Below are 19576 nucleotides of genomic sequence, written 5' to 3'. Positions count from 1 at the left end.
GTCTGTTCAGATGTTAGATTTTTTCCTTGAGGTTTTTTTTTTTTTGGTAGTTTGTGTCTTTCTAGGAATTTGTCCATTTCATCTTATTTGTTAGCATAGTTTTTTTTCTTTCTTTTTTCTTTTTATGGCCCACCTGTGGCATATGGAGGTTCCCAGGCTAGTCAAATCAGAGCTGTAGCCACAGGCCTGTGCCACAGCCACAGCAATGCCATATACACCACAGCTTATGGCAACACTGGATACTTAACCTACTGAGCAAGACCAGGGATTGAACCTGCGTCCTCTTTGATGCTAGTCAGATTTGTTTCTGCTGAGCCACAGTGGGAACCCCAGCATACAGTTTTTTCGTATTACTACTTTATAATCTTTTTAATTTCTGTAGCTTCTAGAACTGTTTCAAATTATTTTGCAGGTGTTGTTTTTGTTTTCCATTTGCAAGCAGCTTCTCTTCTTCTAGGAATTCTTCACAGCTTCAGTCCACTGACCCTTCCTTATCTTGCATCACTTATTCTTTTAAAAATATTTTATACTATCTAAGTGGAACTAGGGGGTGACTTTAGGTCGATGGAAGTTCTGTCATCCAGATGTAACTGTCACCACTTTGGTTCTTGGAAATTAACAACTACTCTTTAATTTCATTGTTTCAAACAATTTGATGGCAAAAATAATCATCTTTCTTTTAAACATTGCAGACTTTACTCACAGCAAGTAAATGTTTAATAATCTGTATTATTGATTTGCATTTGCTTGATCTAGTTTCAGAAGCCCTGCAGGTGGCAACTACTAGCCCAGCTGCCAACACTACCGGTACTGCTACTACTTCCTCCACCACTGTGGGTGCAGTTAAGCAAGAATCTCTCTACTCTACTTCATCTACAGTAAATAGCCTGGAAAATATAAACTCTGCAGAACCCCCAAATCCCATCGAACTTGATGGTCTTCCTTCAGACCAGTATGCAAAAGGACAAGACACTGTAGCCATAGAAGGTTTTACAGATGAAGAGAATACAGAAAGTGGAGGAGAAGGCCAATACAGAGAGCGCGATGAATTTGTGGTAAAGATAGAAGACATAGAGACTTTTAAGGTGATGTTAATATTCACAATTATAAAGGTCATAGTTTAGTGGGCATGCCTTATGATATAACCTTTATGATGACTTTTAATAGCATGCATCTAGCTTGAATTACAAAAGATTATATTTTTATCATTCTAATTGTTAAATAAAATCAAACTAGTAGAAGTCAGATATTTTGAAAAAGAAAATAACTTAAAATAATTTTAACTCTTGTCTGAGTTTTCTGTATTTCTGGCCAATATATTGCATTAGGTACTATTATTTGGAGCAGTTTCAAAATTTAATTTTTTCAAAGTTCTCAAGTCATTGTGTTAGTAGGGATTTGGAGAAAAATGGTTATTTATCTAGTTTAAAATTTTAAAGAAAATAATAATATAATGTAAAAGTAGAATTAGACTTTTTTCGTAATTTCAAATTGTAAACCATGCTTAGAATTTTACAATTTCATCTAAGAAATTTTTAGCTGTGCTTAAGAAAACTTATGGGGTTTTGTTTGCTTGCTTTTGATTTTATTTTTTAATTAGAGTGGAGAAGAATGGCATTAAAAATGCAATAAAGAACATAACATTTAAATTATATATATTCCTTCTATTCACAATTAACTATTAATATTTAGGCATATTTGTTTCTGGTTGTTTTGACTGTATACATACTATTAAAAAATTGCATAAATAATGTATGACAGTACCGTTAGAGGAAAACTTTCCAATAGCTATACAAAGCTAATGGGTTTGTACTCTCCACTTCTGGAGGAATTTAAGCAGAGACTGAATAGCCAGCTTATAAGAATTATTGCAAAAGTTCAACTAGGTAAAAGATAAACAGTTGAGCTAGATAGGTCTTTAAGATTCCTTAGATTCTGTAAATCTAGAATATGTTGCTAGTTTTTACAAATGTGATTAATTCTTCTTATTACAGGAAGCTTTGAAAACAGGAAAAGAACCCCCAGCTATTTGGAAAGTACAAAAAGCTTTATTACAGAAGTTTGTTCCTGAAATTCGAGATGGGCAAAGAGAATTTGCTGCTACCAACAGTGTAAGTAAAATGCTTGTTTACATTAACCTTCCTATTTTTTCACAGTGATCCTGGGTAAAATATCAAATGATGTAAATTTAAACGTATTTTATATTGAGAGTTTCTGCTGTAAATTAGCATAAAATTTGAACTACTGAGTATATAATACTCTGATTTTAAAATAAAATCAATGTCTTCTTAAATTGCTTAACTTTTTTTGGTTTTTTTGTTTTTGTTTTTTTGCCTTTTAGGGCCGCACCTTCTGCATATGGAAGTTCCCAGGGTAGGGGTCGGAACAGAGCTATAGCTGCCGCCCTATGCCACAGCCACAGCAATGCGGGATCCCAGCCAAGGCTGCGACCTATACCCCAGCTCATGGCAATGCCAGATCCTTAACCCACTGAGTGAGGCCAGGGATCGAACCCACTTCCTCATGGATCCTAGTTGGGTTCATTAATTGCTGAGCCATGAAGGGAACTCCCAAACCTTTCTTTTTTAATAAAAGGAAGGAATTAGTTTTAATCTATAAAGAATTCACATGGACTTAGAGGTTCTTATATTGATTATTTTGCCAGTCAATATCCTGATTTGTCAAGAAGACTTACAGAATTGTTCTTTTCTACTTAGGTCGTTGTTTAATTGCATTGAGTAAGTAAGCATCTGATGATTAGCCAAATAAGATAGCACCTGTGTATGGACTTGCAGTTAAGAATGAGGCTGGGGAGCTCCTGCTGTGGCACAACAGGATTGGCAGCATCTGAGGAGCACTGGGATGAAAGTTCAATTCCCAGCCCGGCACAGTGGGTTAAAGATCTGGCATTGCGCAGCTTTGGCTTAGGTCGAGACTGTGGCTCTGATCTGATCCCTGGCGGCTGGGATCATTTTTACTGAGAGTGCAATTAGCCTAGCCAGAGCTGCATTTTGAAAATCTTGAAGGATGACTACGTGATAAAATTAGCAAGCCAACAAAGTAATTTTTTATGTATAAAATGTATAATTGTGTAACTCAGTGTTTCCTTGCTTAGTACCTTGGATATTTTGGAGATGCAAAGAATAAATATAAAAGGATATACGTGAAGTTCATTGAAAACACAAACAAAAAAGAGTATGTCAGAGTGTGTTCCAAAAAACCAAGAAATAAGCCTTCACAAACTCTCAGGTATTTATTATCTTATGTAATATATTTGTTGTAATTATTGGAGAGCTTATTATTGGTGATGTCTTGTACAAAAAACTACATCAATTAAAGAGACTGATTTTTTTTTTCTATTATATACAAGTCTGAATTCAGTGCCTGATGTAATAAATGATTCCTTTTGAAGTAATGAGGCAAGAACTATAAAGCCCATGGCTCTTATGGTGAGATGGGTACCTTTTTCTTCCCTGAACCTTTTTGGTGTCCCCCTAGTATAGTGAAAAAATTGGATTTAGAGTCAAGAGTTTTGAATCCATCTTTTTGTGACCTAGATTAAGATAACCTTTCTAAAGATCCTTTTTTATCCATAAAGTAAAAATAATAAAGAAATATAAAATTCAAAATGAATAAAATTTAGGGAAAAACTATAAGACCTGTACAAGTACAGTGGAATTGTCATCATATATTAATGTGACTCTGGGTTGTTTGGAGCATGAATTTGGAGACAGATGACTTAGCCACATTCCTTTTGCTCTTTCTGGGAAAAGGGATGGAACCTAGATATTCTCAATCTAGTGCTGAGAAGATCTAGTTTAATTAAGATTCCAACTTACTGAATGAGGCCCACCTTATTTTTATGATGGAATTTTGTCCACTCACTTAAATCTGCAGAACTAGTGTACAGCAGACCTTCTTGAGAGGCTCTAGAACAGATGCAGTTGGGATTCCACATCAAAACCTGCCACCACCAGAGCCTGTGAGAATTTCTGATGGTCAGAGCTAGATGTAGCTATCAAGGGTTTATCATGCATTACTTCTCGAAGTCCATTGATCATCTGTTGTACAGCCTCATAGTCAGGAAAATGAGATCATAAAAGGAGGGAAGGAGTGGAAAGAGAGAATTAGGAAGTGAATTAATAGTCCCTTAACTGAATATTGAATGTCAGTGGTTAAAGAGTATATTTAAAGATAATTTTGGGGGAAATCACCATTGTTATGTGTAAGACTTGGACTTTATATTGGCGGGGTAATTAAGTAAACTTTTCTTCACCAGTGTTTTTCAAGTTTTTTATCTAATTTATTTTAATTTGACTAGATTTCAGTGTGTTAATGAAGTCTGTTTGCAACATTGCAGAACTGTTCAGACAAAGCCAAGTAGTAGCAGTAAAACTTCTGATCCTCCAACACCAAAAACTACGACGACAAAAGCCCCTTCCATAAAACCCAAAGTTAAGCAGCTAAAAGTAAAGGCTGAGCCACCACCAAAGAAAAGGAAGAAATGGAAAGAAGAATTTTCATCATCCCAATCTGACTCATCTCCTGAGATCCACTCTAGTAGTAGTGATGATGAGGGTGAGTTCTCCATGAAATGAATACTTTGATACGCTTAGGTTATCCTCATGAATGGAGAGGAGCAGTGGATGCTGACAATTCAAAATACATGTATTTTTCAGGGAATTTAGCTACCTAATTAAATTCAGCTTAGGCACATAATTGCACATGACTAAGCTAGGTAAAACATTTCTCTTTTATAATGTGAGGAAATGGGAATGGAGAGCAATCATCACACTTTTTGACCTCAGAACCCTTCTATACTCTTAAAGACTGTTGAAGACATTAAAGAGCCTTTATGTAAGCTACATATGTTTAAATTTACTTCATTAGAAATTAAACCTGAGATAGTTATAAAACACAGGAATATACCAGTAAACATTCCATCAGCCATCAAACTTGTTGTGTAATATATGCAAGAAATTTCCAGCAATTCACTAGTCTAGAGCAGAGGCTGGCGAACTACAGCTAGAGGGCGAGATCTGATCTGCAGCCTATTCTTGTAAATAAAGTTTTACTGGAATACCAATTCACTTACATATTTTTATACAGTTACTTTCCCACTACAGGACAGATTTGAATGGTTACTACAGAGAGCATATGACCATTAAAGCCCCAAATATTTACCATCTAGCCCTTTTATAGAAAAAGTTTGCTGCCCCTTCTTTTAGAGCATACATTTGAAGATGGTCAGGAAATGATGAAAGAATGATGGAAGACTATGTATGCCATGAGAAAGCTAAAAAGCTTGGGAATCCTGTAAGCAAAGGGTGGGGGGGGAGGTCCTTAATTTAAATAAGGGAGCAACATGGTAAAATCTGGATTTGAATGATGAAACATGATAGTTCAGATATAAATTGAAAGTTTGCACCTAAATTGTGGCAGCAGGGATGGAGGAGAGGGGACAGACAGGTTTGAGGAACTCAGAATGTAATCTTGGCAGAACTTGAATGATGAATTGGATGTCGGGGGTACTGTTTAGATTGATGACCAGGGTGGTTTCTGACAATGACAAGTATCATTTCTTGGGAGCTGATCTTAGAGATTACTTGAACAGAAATAGAATCCTGGAGTTCCCATCATGGCACAGCAGAAACGAATCCAACTTGGAACCATGAGGTTGCGGGTTCAATCCCTGGGCTCGTTCAGTGGGTTAAGGATCCAGCATTGCTGTGAGCTGTGGTGTAGGTCACAGACACAGCTCGGATCTGGCGTGGCTGTGAGCTGTGGTATAGGCTGGCAGCAACAGCTCCAATTAGACCCCTAGCCTGGGAACCTCCATATGCCACGGGATGTGGCCCTAAAAAGACAAAAAAAAAAAAAAAGAAAAGAAAAGAAAAAAGAAATAGAATCCTAATAAAAATTCTTCTTCATACCAAAGTTTACTTTAAATGTACTATTTATAAAGAAGGAGTTCCCACTGTGGCTCGATGGTATCAGTGGTGCCTCTAGAGTGCTGGGACACAGGTTCGATCCCCAGTCTGGCACAGTGGGTTAAGGATCTGGCGTTGCTCCAGCTGTGGCATAGGTCACTACTGCGGCTTGGATCTGATCCCTGGCCCAAGAACTCCATATGCCGTGGGGCAACCAAAAAAGAGGGAGGAAAAAAAGAATTTATAAAAAATTCATGTATGTGTGAATGGTGCATGTAATTTTACAGTTAGCATTCTTGCCTACTGTTTAGGATAAAGAAGTTTGGGTTGTGAATTTGCACTCATTTATACAGCTTCTCAAATAACAGTCAGGGTGAAAATTTTTTCATTGGTAATTTGAGTTACCACTAGGTGTCACTAACACTTAGGTAGGCATTTTAAGAAGGTAGATGTCAATAATAAATTTATAAGCTGTTGGTTTTCAAACTATTTGTTTTGAAACTTCTTTAAACACAACTGTATTTTCCTAAACTAACTATTTTAGTTAGAAGAATAGCACTTTCATATTTGCTTCTATATTCGATTTGTTACTATTATTTTGGTTAACATAAATGAAGAAAACCCATCCTCATATTAGATATGTAGTTGGGAAAGGGAGGAGTATTTTTAATTAACGTTTTCAGATAATTATGGATATGTTTCTTAATATTGAAAGAAATTTTTATTTGATATACTTAACAAATGGTGGCTTCTTCAACATTTTGTGCTTGTTATATTAAAATCTACTGGTTTGTTTTACCCTTTGAAGTATCTTTCATCCATAAATGATTTTATAACATTGCTTATTGGTCATATGAAAATCTTTGTTATTAGCTCATTGATGTACATATTCTATTTGACTTTTTCCAGTTTTAAAAATGATGAAATGTATGTAACATAAAATCGTCCACTTTTAACCATTTTAAAGTGTATGATTCAGTAGCATTAATTATATTCACACTGTTGCACAACTATCACAGCTCTTTATTTCCAAAACTTTTTCATCACCCCAAACAGAAACCTTCTAACCATTGCAGAATAACTCCTCATTCATCCCTCCCCCAGTGACTGATAATCTCTGGTCTACTTTCTGTTTCCATGAGTTTGCCTACTCTAAATATCTCATGTTAAGTGTTTTGGCTTATTTCACTTAACATAATGTTTTAAAGGTTCATCCACGTTATAGAGAATTTATTAGAACTTTATTAGTTTTTATGGCTGAATAGTTTATCCACTGTATTTTCTTTCTTTACCTTTGTATCTATTGATGGACACTTAGATTGCTTCCACATGTTGGCTATTGTAAATAATGATGCAATGAACATTGGCATACAAATATATGTTTGTATCCCCCTGTTTTCAGTTCTTTATATACCTAAGAGTAGAATTGCTGGAGTCATATAATTATATGTTTAACTTTTTTGAGGACCTGCCAAACAGTTTTCCACAGTGGTTGTTCTGTTTTATGTTCCCACTAGCAATGCATAGGCTTCCGGTTTCTTCTAATCCTCACCAACACTTGTTATATGTCATATTTTCTCCCTCCCAGAATTTAATCCTCCAGCTCCCTTTGTCACTCGTTTTTTGAACACAAGAGCCATGAAGGAAACCTTTAAGAGTTACATGGAATTGCTTGTTAGCATTGCTTTGGATCCTGACACAATGCAAGCCTTAGAGAAGAGCAATGGTACAGTCTGCTAAGTAGTATTCTTGGTAGTACCTCCTGGATCTTTTTTATTCTTCTCTGCTAGTTGCATGTTTAATATGTGGTTTTAATAATAGGCACCTATATGTTGTCAGTTAATAAACTGTTTATATATTGATTCTATAAAATGGGGTGAATTGTTTGAATATTTGAACAACTTTGTATTAATATATTTTGTATTGATTTCTACTCATGAAGAATATGTAACAGTGCAGTAGTTTCTTTCAATTCTAGAATTGTTATATCATCCTCATAATATTTCACTAAGTGTCTGTTACATGGAGGGGCCAGATGTCAATATGTTATGATTTCTAATATTGGAAAGATGACCAGATAATAGTGGTATAAAGATTAAAATTGTATGTTTGTGTCCAATAAAAAATATATCACAATTATTTTCTTATCGAATAGTGGTAAAACAGTAAATGCCTTAGGTTATATTTGTTAAATTATTCCTTTTTACTCTCCCTTTAGCAATTTTTTTATTATAGTAAAATAGTGAAATGGACATGGAATAAACTGGTAATTTGTATTTCTAATGTAGCTCACTAATGTTTACCCTTCAGCTACTAGAGAATTAATTAATCAGGGCAGCTAAGGGAGAGAGTGAAAGGATTAATGAGCCAGTTTCTATTACCCTTGTATCAAAACGAATTGAACCGACTAGGAACCATGAGGTTGCAGGTTCGACCCCTGGCCTTGCTCAGTGGGTCAAGGATCTGGCATTGCTGTGAGCTGTGGTGTAGGTTGCAGATGCGGCTCAGATCCCACGTTGCTGTGGCTCTGGCGTAGGCTGGTTGCCACAGCTCCGATTAGACCCCTAGCCTGGGAATCTCCATATGTCTCGGGAGCAACCCTAGAAAAGGCAAAAACACAAAAGAAACAAAACAACAACTAAACGAATTGAACAAGTATAAGATCAAAAAGACAGTAACAAAGATAGTAACAATGTACTTCAACAGAAGTGCCTAATAATATGTATTGTTTTATTATTTCCACATATTTTGATGTACATTATTCTCTACTAATCCCAGAACAATTTAGACAGACTTTTTTTTTTTGGATAAGAACAATGACACTCAAAAAGGTTAAGTGACTTGCTTAAGAGCCCACAACTTACAAGTAGCGGAGAAAGGATTAAAATCCAAGGTCTTCTGATTTCTAGTCTTGCTTTTTTGACCATATAGTCAGAGAGAGTAATTCATACATCAACCACTGTAGAGCTAGAAAAGATGTTAGAGATTACCTAATCTAAAACATTTACTTTGTAGGCTAAATTTCAAAGAGATTAGATGTATTTCTTAAAGTTACCAAACAAGTTAGTGGTAGAAAAGCCACAATTAAAACCCAACCTTAATTCCCCAAATCAGCATTTTTGCCATTAAACGTTCTCTCTCGGTCAAAATCCCTTCCATCATATAAAATACACATTTCTTAGTAGTGCTTATTTCTGGGTGGTTGTATTTTAAGTGATTTTTTCTATTGCTTATGCTTGTTTTTTATATTTTTCTTCATTTAAAATGAGTAGAGAAGGAGTTCCCGTCGTGGGGCAGTGGTTAACGAATCCGACTAGGAACCATGAGGTTGCGGGTTCGATCCCTGCCCTTGCTCAGTGGGTTAACGATCCAGTGTTGCCGTGAGCTGTGGTGTAGGTTGCAGACGCGGCTCGGATCCCGCGTTGCTGTGGCTCTGGCGTAGGCCGGTTGCCACAGCTCCGATTCGACCCCTAGCCTGGGAACCTCCATACGCCGCGGGAGCGGCCCAAGAAATAGCAAAAAGACCAAAAAAAAAAAAAATGAGTAGAGAAGATTTTAATGGTTATATATTTTTTAAATCCACAAATATTTAAAACTTGTTTTTGTGACATATAAATTCTTATAGTATTTGAATAGATTTAATCACTGCTAGAAAGATAAAAGAAAGCTGTCAAGTATGTTGTAGAGACCTTAGAAAGCATTTCTCCCTGAGAACTTAGAGGAAGTGTTCTTTTGCTGGTCTCTGCTTGCATTTATTCTCCAAATATAAAGTCATTTTATTTAGCTGTGAAGTTAGTAACCAGATCTAAGGGTTATATACGCATTTTCAGAAAGACTGTTAAAGATAATTAGTATTTAAAATGTTGTTATGCTGATAAATTAAGAAATATCCTAATTGGAGTTCCCATCGTGGCGCAGTGGTTAGCGAATCCGACTAGGAACCATGAGGTGGCGGGTTTGGTCCCTGGCCTTGCTCAGTGGGTTGAGGATCCGGCGTTGCCGTGAGCTGTGGCGTAGGTTGCAGACGCGGCTCGGATCCCGCGTTGCTGTGGCTCTGGCATAGGCTGGCAGCTACAGCTCCGATTCAACCCCTAGCCTGGGAACCTCCATATGCCGCGGAAGTGGCCCTAGAAAAGACGAAAAAAAGAAAAGAAATAGCCTAATAACCTAAAATATTTAATATAGCACCAAAAGAAAAACGTATGCTCTGAAAAATGCTTTAAAAGAACTTAAAGTTTCAGCAACAACAACAACAACAAAAGACAAAAGACAAAAAAAAAAGAGCTTAAAGTTTCAGAGGGGTGAAAAAGAGGACTTCCCTGTGGCTCACATCAGAGCAGTGAAAAAGAAAGTGAAACCTTTGGATGGGAATCTTTGTTATACTTGTACTCTCTCCCTTTTTTTTTTCTTTTTCTTTTTTTTTTTTAAGGGCCTCACCTGCAGCATATGTAAGTTCCCAGGTTAGGGGTCAAATCAGGGCTGCAGCTGCCGGCCTACACCACAGCCACAGCAACACCAGATCTGAGCCACATCTGCAACCTACCACGCAGCTCATGGCAACTCCGAATCCTTCACCCACTAAGCAGGGCTCAGTATCAAATCCAGGGTCCTCCTGAATACTAGTTGGATTCGTTACCACTGAGTCACAACAGGAACTCCCTCTCCCCTTTTCTAAGATAATTATTTTGAGTCTTTCTTTGTGTTTTTAAAGCTGAATTTTGACTATTTTTCTTGCCCTACTTTTTCTTTGCCCCAAGCTATAGTATCTTACTTGAAAAGTTTAATGTTAAATTTATATTTTGTAATACTATTACTGTTTGCACGATTAATGAGGTCAAAAGAAAGTAGACAGGAGTTCCCGTCGTGGCGCAGTGGTTAACGAATCTGACTAGGAACCATGAGGTTTCGGGTTCGGTCCCTGCCCTTGCTCAGTGGGTTAATGATCCGGCGTTGCCGTGAGCTGTGGTGTAGGTTGCAGACGAGGCTTGGATCCCGCGTTGCTGTGGCTCTGGCGTAGGCCGGTGGCTACGGCTCCGATTCAACCCCTAGCCTGGGAACCTCCATATGCTGTGGGAGGGGCCCAAAGAAATAGCAAAAAGACAAAAAAAAAAAAAGTAGACAGTTGGCCCACTGGGCAGTCAGTTCTGGTGGCATAGATGGAGTTAAACCCAGGACTTCTGATTCTATCATACTACACTGCTCCCTTCTCACTTGGCTATTGTAAACCTGTTTTTCAAGCTAGCTTTTGTTCCAAAAGCTTCATGTCCAATATTTTATGGTTAATACTTTATATAATTTAATGTCTTAATCTATTAATGTTTTCTGTTGATAGTTTATCCTGTCGCTGTAAATTTGTATCTTCTTTTAGATGAGCTACTTTTGCCTCATATGAAAAAAATAGATAGCATGCTGAATGATAACCGAAAGAGACTTCTTTTGAATCTTCATTTGGATCAGTCATTCAAGGTATTTCCTTCAGATGATTTATTCGCAGACTCACTGGCAATCATAGTCTTAATTATAATAGGAAGGAAAGTTTACGAAAGTCATTCTCAGTTTGATTAAATTTTTCACCCAACAAAAATTTGATTTTTATGCATTGAGTCCTAAATTTGTCTTTTTATTTTTTAAGCACATTCTTAGTATTAATCATTTGTTTTTCTCTGCTTACATTTACTTTTCAGATTCTTATATTCCTCTATTCCTTCTATACAATACCTTCCAGATGTTTTCAAAAGTACTTCGTTTATTTGGCCACACCCACGGCATGTGGAGGTTTACCCATGCCACAGCAACAACCCAAGCTGTGCAATGACAATGCCAGATTAATAACCTGCTCCACAAGAGAGCTCCAGTACTTTAAACTACTATATTATAATCTTGTTTTTCAAATTTTCAAAATTTTATCTAGAATAAAAATTGGCCTTAGCAGTTAGCAAAATTCCCTTTACTTGCCAGATTTGCCCAGTATCTGAGGAAAAACTGATCCTCACACAATGGTAGGAGATATAAAAATGTTACTATATCTTAGCACTATAAATCGGTTTTGGTATTACCAGAAATAGAGAACAACAAAAAGCTCATCTAAACTCAGAAAATGTATCAAAGAAGCTACTTAGTAGTCAAAATTTTTCCAACTTTTCTTATTCAAAGTCTAACATATAACACCTAGGATCATTTGGTTATATCTCCCTTGAATTTAGTTTTTTAATGCAGTTGTGTAACTTTTTTTTTAGTAGACTTTATTTCTTTGGAACAGTTTTTGGTTCACAGCAAAAGAGAGTTCCCATGTACCACCATCCCCACACATGAATAACCTCCGTATTACCAACATCTCCCACCAGAGTGGCACATTTGTCACAACTGATGAACCTACATGGACATAGTATTATGACCCAGAGTCTATAGTGTACATTTCAGTTCACTCTTCTAGCTTCCAATGATTTAGGCTTATCCACTATCGTAGTATCAAACTGAGTAGTTTCACTGCCGTAAACATCCTCCGTGCTCTGTCTGTTCATCTCTTTCTCTCCCCTAACCTCTGACAACCACTGATCTTTATACTATCTCCATGATTCTGCTTTGTCCAAACCACTGCCATACAGTTGAAACCATACAGTATGAAGCCTTTTCAGATTGGTTTCTTTCACTTACTAATAATGTATTTAAGTTTCCACCATGTCTTTTCATGGCTTAATAGCTTATATCTTTTTAGCACTGAATACTATTCCATTGTCTGAATGCACCAGAGTTTATCCATTCACCTGCTGAGAGAAATCTTGGTTGTTTCCTAATCCTGGCATTAATCAAAACTACTATTCAAATCTATTTGAAGGTTTTTGTGTGAACATAAGTTTTCGACTCCTTTGAGTTATGTGTATAGTTTTTTCACATCTGTATTTTATCTGAACTCCACATAAAAGTGAAAATTGACTTCATTTTAGCTAGGTGAAAATTAAGGCTCTGAGATTAAAGAAGTTCAATAATGCTCAACTCTTGTAGTCTTGTACTCTTCACTGAGAAAGTGGGAAAAAAGTCAGACGCTAGTAAGACACCCATTGCTAAGAATTTTGTTCTATTTACTGCTAGTCTAGTATTTTCTGTTTAACTGTTGTTGTCAGATGGAATACTCCTTTGGGAAATAATACCATGTTTTCTGCAAACAAGGGAATGTTGTTAGATTACGTTTTCTGAATATTTACTAAATCTGAAAAATGACCAATTTTGGCTAACTGTTTTAGAAGTGTCAAACCAGTTCTCTAACAACTTGTGTTAAAATATACTCACCACTTGGAATTTAATAGACTTAGTAGATATTTAAGTTTTATAAAATAGTTTATGGTAAACAACTGAAAAATTAGTTTTCATATTCTTATTTTTACAGAAAAAAAATTTATGATTTTGAAATTATAGTTATTTAATATAACCATAAATATAATAGTGATATCCAGCAGTGATAGATTATTTTCACTTATAGTAGTTTGCATTTCAAAGCCCAGATTCGCACACAATATTACAAGTTAGAATGATTAAGGTAAAATAGTATAAACAGTAGATTATAAAATTTTTTATATTTTTCAGAAATAACTAGCACCATTTCCCATGATAATCTTGGTAATTTTAGGAATCCTAAAGCCTTTTGAAGTTAATGATGTTCTGTTTTCCTCTAGAATCCATGTACTTCCAATCATCTTGAACATCTTGTGGTTATTAGAAAAATCATTAAACTTTCTGCTTTCATCTCTATTCCATTGTTTGTAAATTTAAAAATCCATTTTTTTGTCTTTAAATTCCATTTGTTGTAAATACTAATTCTGGGTACATGGAAAGCACCAAGGTATATAATAAAAGCACAAATAATCTAAGAAAGAGAATGAAGCTAGAAACTCATTCTGGTAGGAAATGCCCAAAATTCTAGTGTTTCTATTAAAGGAAGCAGTTTACTCCTAAATGTTAAGAAAATTATTTGTTTAAAAGTTCACTGCTGGAGGGGTCATAATACCAGGTGCTTGGGAACCTATACAGAGTTTGGAGAGGAGTAGCCTTGAAGGTTGTAACTGTTTATAAAACAGTTGAAGCTTACATATGTCTTTCTTTACCTGGCCTTGAGCCAGAGAGGCATCACTAAAAGGAACTCCCTGTCTCATCCTGGAGTCCCTACAGTATGTCACATGCTGTGCTTAAAACAAGTCATAAGCTCCACTCAGATCCAAGGAATGGGGAAATAGACTCCACATCTTGATGGGAAGAGCTCCAGAGAATTTGTGGCCATGTTTAACACCCCACATGTGTTTGTGTATAAAATGTATATAGACTGTATATATTTACCACACCCCATCAGTATTTCTCACATATCTTTTGTGTATATATGTACATGTATGAATATATTTCTTTTTTTATGGCCACACCCACAACATATGGAAGTTCCCAGGCCAGGGATTGAATCTGAGTGACAGCTGCAACCTATGCTGCATCTGTAGCAACAACAGATCCCCTGGATAGGGATCGAACCCCTACCTCTGCAGCAACCCAAGCCACTACAGCTGTATTCTTAACCCACTGTGCCATAGTGGGAACTCCTCTGTATTTTTTAAAAATAAATTTTGAATAACTGGAAGTAGTTAAGATCACTTTTCTTCTGATGTCAATTATTTTTGCTTTATTTTAAAGAATGCTTTGGAAAGTTTTCCTGAACTAACAATAATAACTCGAGATTCTAAAGCAAAAAGTGGAGGATCTGCTATTTCTAAAATCAAAATGAATGGCAAAACTTATAATAAAAAAACTCTAAGGACTTCTAAAACAAGCACTAAATCTGCACAAGTAAGTATATATTGATTGATACAATTATACATTTTCTAATTGTTAATATAATTCCTACTTAAAACATCAAAATAAACAAATGTTTTGTTGTATTGTTAAATGTGAAGTGTCTTCAGGTAAGAATGAGCAGCTCTAGCCTAAGGAACAGGGCCTCAGCCTTATTCTTTGTTTTTCTACATTGCCAGCACAATATCAGGCATATGGTGAGTGTTCACAAATTTTCTAAATAAGATAAATAGTAAGCAAGGAATTATCCCATGCTTGTGTTTATATTTTTAATATTTTTTGTGTGTCATTGGATAAAAATGCACACAGGTAAGTGGGCATGCACACGTTCCCTAAGATTCAAAATTTCACCATGAGGTTGCGGGTTCAATCCCTGGCCTGGCATTGCTGAGAGCTGTGGTGTAGGTTGCAGACGCGGCTCGGATCCCAAGTTGCTGTGGCTCTGGTGTAGGCTGGCGGCTACAGCTCCGATTCGACCCCTAACCTGGGAACCTCCATATGCCGCGGGAGCGGCCCAAGAAATGGCAAAAAGACAAAAAAAAATTTTTTCAATCTGTAAAATTATTAAATTTGGAATTTGTGTTTTGCAGATGTCATCTAAATTATTGCCTTTTCAGAACAGTTTAGCAACATATCAATTCCACATCAAAAATGTGTTTTGGGGAGTTCCCTTCGTCGCTCAGCGGTTAACAAATCCGACTAGGATTCACGAGGATGCAGATTCAATCCCTGACCTCACTCAGTGGGTTAAGGATCTGGTGTCAACAGGAGCTGTGGTGTAGGTCTCAGATGTGGCTAGGATACCGTGTTGCTGTGGCTGTGGCGTAGGCTAGCGACTGTAGCTCTGATTTGACCCATAGCCTGGGAACTTCCATATGCTGCAGGTGCAGCCCTAAAAAGTAAAAAAAAAAAAAAAAAAAGTGTTTTGTAGAAACATTCACAGATGCATAAAACTGTGTGCCTTTGCTCATTGTAGACTTGTTTGTAAGAACAATTTCAGTTATGTATCACCAATGTGAAACTAAAGAGCCACCCAGATAGTGTAATACTATGTGCTTTGTAAAAAGAAAAAATACATTCATTCATTCTTTCAGTGAGAAATTTTGAGTACCTATAGTATACCAAATGTGGTTCTAAGTACTAGGAAAATAATGGTGAAAAATGGTTCAAATCCCTGCCCTCATGTAATTTATATGGGAGGGGGATTTTTTTTTTTTTTTTGCCTTTTCTAGGGCTGCTCCCTCGGCATATGGAGGTTCCCAGGCTAGGGGTCTAATCGGAGCTGTAGCAGCCATCCTACACCAGAGCCACAGCAGCACAGAACCCAAGCCTCGTCTGCAACCTATACCACAGCTTATGGCAACGCCAGGTCCTTAACTCACTGAGCAAGGCCAGGGATCTAACCCACAACCTCATGGTTCCTAGTCAGTTTCGTTATCCACTGTGCCACGATGGGAACTCCCAGGGAAGGGGGATATTTAATAAATAGAAAGATATCCAAGTTTTACTTGCATTAAAAAAAGTTATGAAAAATAAAATTGCACAGCAGTATGTATAGTATGATTGCCTTCCCATTACAATGCTAGTGTTATTAATATATGTTATATAAATTGGAGGAAACATGGAAAAATATGTGACATGCAGTTAACCTCTGAATCAAGATATTGTAGAATTCTTTTACTTTTTATAAGTCATATGTTTGCCGTTTAAATTTTTCTATAATGTATACTTATATTGAGGAAAATAAAAAGATTAAGTCATGTTTAAGATTTCCATTGAGGAGTTCCCTGGTAGCTTAGCGGGTTAAGGATCCAGCATTGTCACTGCTGTGGCTTGGGTCACTGCTATGGGTTCATCGCCTAGCCTGGAAACTTCTTTATGCCATAGGCATGGCCTAAATAGGTAAATAAATAATAGTCATTATCTGTTGATGTGATTGTGTACATTGAAAACCCAAAGAAGTCTGCAGATAAACTGCTGTGAATTGAGCAAGGTCGTTGGATACAAGACAGCATTCAAAGCTTAATTGAATTTCCATGTTAGCTATAAAAACAACAAGAAAAATAAATGTAAAAAAAGATTTTCATTGAGACTTTTGGTCAAGTATTTTCATAAAAGTGTTCTTAGTTGAGATGCTCCATTAAATAAAAATATCTATAAACTCTTCTTTTTCAGGAGTTTGCTGTTGATCCAGAGAAAATACAGTTATATTCTTTGTATCATTCACTCCATCATTATAAATACCATGTTTATCTGATATGTAAAGATGAGGTAATTATTTTTTTCATTTACTTAAGAAAGAAATGTATGTTACTTGAGCTTTAAGAAGACTGTAGTTAGCTTTTTTATATTCAATTTTTAGAAGTTATACTCCTCTTACAACTATTACAAAATATTAGCTATATTCCCTGTGCTGTTCAGTGTATCCTTGTATCTTCCACCTCTTATAGGAGCTGTTAAGTGATAGTGTTTTTAAGCTGTCATACTTGCTTTACAGTGCCATAATAAATGGCACTTCATTGCATTTTCTTCTTTCATACTGTATCATGATCCTGCTTTAATTAATTCACTTTAATCACTGTTTTGAATATCTTGCTATTATTCTACTTATCACTAGAATGGCCTTATCCCTATCAGTTGCAGAGAAATGGGGGTTTTGTGCCTTGGCAGGAAGAAATGACAGTTAAAATTTAATTGCAACTTTTCAGAATGGTAATTTAAGTTGCTCAGAAATTATATATGACTTTAATACAACTTGATAGATAGGATATAAGAATTAATTTCCTCAGAGTTTAAATGCTTGTAGACAGTAACCTTTTTCGATACGCATTATCGATTTTTTAGTTTAAAGGGTTAAGTTGGCTCAAGGCTATACATGATTCATTTGATAATGGTCTGGTCTGGTCTGGAAAGATGTGCACAAATCTAACCTCTGTCTGGCCAAGGAGAAAGTAAAGATGGTATGTTGGCTATTGTTAGAATGCTCTGAAATGTGGGATTGACCCCAACATTTGTCATTCAGCTTTTAACACAATTGGAAGGAATAGAGAAAGTTTGAACCACTTTTCCTAGCCTTTCTCCCTGCTCCTGTGGAGCCAGTAATGATAGTGTTAGGCCACCTGAATTTGTATGAAAGAATCATTCTCTGTGGATGAAATTTTTGAAAAACAGTATTTGGTAGATGAATGTACAAATTCTTTTTTCATTCAGGGTCTAGAAACAGCCCTCATAGAGAGCTTATAAAGTGACAGGTAGAAGCTAATTTGGCATTTCTTTTTATTTTAGATTTCTTCTGTGCAGAAAAAAAACGAAGATTTAGGACAGGAAGAAATTGTTCAACTTTGTATGAAAAATGTAAAATGGGTGGAAGACCTATTTGAAAAATTTGGAGAACTTCTAAATCATGTTCAGCAGAAATGTTCCTAACATTTCCACAAAAATTCCATTCTCTTTTCTAGCACTAATGAAATGGCAGAGGCAGGTGGTCAGATGGTGTCTAGGGCCTCAGATAATCGAATGTCAAGCAGTGGTCTCACGTAGGCACGCCTGCTTTGATCATGAACTTGCATCACGGCCTCTCGCTAAAGGACAGTGGTGCTGCCAAGGAAGTCAGTCCTTTGGAAATGGACCTAAATCCTACCCCATTTGTATCCTAATGAATGATTTTTCTATTTTGTAAACCATTGGGTAACTGAATTTTATTTTCAGAGATGTTTTTTGACAAATGACGAAGCATGCACTAAATATAATTTTTCTTTATTGCTAGAGAGATAACACTTAAGTAACTTGATTATTTTTTCCTGCCTCTGACTAAACACCAGAATGAAAGAGAAGTGGCAGAAAGCATATGTTAATATTGATGTCTGGCCACAAAATGGGAAGTATTGTACATTATGTAAACAGATCTGGTGTGATGTGACATTCTGTAGGAGAATATCATCAGTTTAAAATGTAAAATTCAGAAACTGCATTCTGCTTTATGAACTCCTTTTACTCTTAACATGTTCAGGAAACTGGATGTGGAATTGGTGCAATTCTATGACTCCTTTTTGTGTCAAATTATATGGTGATGAAAAAACAGTGACATACTATTTTCCCTATCTCAAAGAAAAGTATTTTCCTTTATACTGTTTTCCCTTTGGAAAATTCTTCAACTGTACATTTTATTTCACTAATAGTTGTATTTTTCACAAGGAAAATGTTGTGATTATAACTATGTTTGATGTATCTGTAGTACACTTTTCGTTGTTTTCAGTAAATCCTATTTAGTTACATATTGAATTTTTATTGTGAATTCTATCTCAAGGTAACCATTTTTGTTTATACAGATTTGCTTCAGTGTTATCCAGAATATGCATTCAGTACTAGAATTAGTTAAGCTTTATAAATGGGGTTGTGTTAGACACTGCAGTGATTTTCCTAATTACTGAAAATAAATTTATTAGTAAACTAGCACTTGGTTAGCTGATTTGTCAAAATAAAAATTAGCATTCTACATTTTGAAGGTTCAAATTTATAATTAGACGACATGCAGTGTTAAACACAGCTTACCCAACTCTTAGAACTGGAAGTGGTAGAGCTCTCCTTTTGGTGCCTTTCCGACCTTTATACATGCTATCGTGGCTCTTTTTATTTTGTTAGCTAGTGTTTCTTCAAGTAGTTTAGCTGAGACAGTGAATGTATTAGGTTCAACATGACCTTGTGTTTTATTTGTGTTTGCCAACAGGATGCCTTATTTGTTTGAGAAAAAGATTTACTAGTGTCCTTCTAAACGATCTCCTTTTTTAGGATTCTTAAGAAGCTGTTAATCATCATAC

At 36.0% G+C, this 19576-nt stretch overlaps 1 protein-coding gene across 2 annotated transcripts in view; it reads left to right on the top strand.

Annotated features, from left to right (window-relative positions):
• Positions 1-19033, top strand: part of QSER1 (glutamine and serine rich 1) — a 46246-nt gene extending 27213 nt beyond the window's left edge. Inside the window, exons 3-11 of one of the 2 annotated variants that reach the window (XM_047776048.1) lie at positions 757-1085; positions 1995-2111; positions 3116-3249; positions 4361-4578; positions 7519-7656; positions 11299-11396; positions 14601-14753; positions 16935-17030; positions 18045-19033. In XM_047776048.1, the coding sequence (XP_047632004.1) occupies positions 757-1085; positions 1995-2111; positions 3116-3249; positions 4361-4578; positions 7519-7656; positions 11299-11396; positions 14601-14753; positions 16935-17030; positions 18045-18185 (1424 nt within the window). In that variant the 3' untranslated portion in view covers positions 18186-19033. The remainder of the gene's footprint in view (positions 1-756; positions 1086-1994; positions 2112-3115; positions 3250-4360; positions 4579-7518; positions 7657-11298; positions 11397-14600; positions 14754-16934; positions 17031-18044) is intronic. The other variant, XM_047776049.1, reaches the window with a different exon arrangement.
• Positions 19034-19576: the final 543 nt, after the last annotated feature.

This window comes from Phacochoerus africanus, chromosome 4 (genome assembly GCF_016906955.1).
Source record: "Phacochoerus africanus isolate WHEZ1 chromosome 4, ROS_Pafr_v1, whole genome shotgun sequence".
In the NCBI taxonomy this organism is placed as follows: Eukaryota; Metazoa; Chordata; class Mammalia; order Artiodactyla; family Suidae; genus Phacochoerus; species Phacochoerus africanus.
The sequence above is the reverse complement of the archived record's forward strand: the minus strand, read 5'-3'. Positions and strand labels throughout refer to the sequence as shown.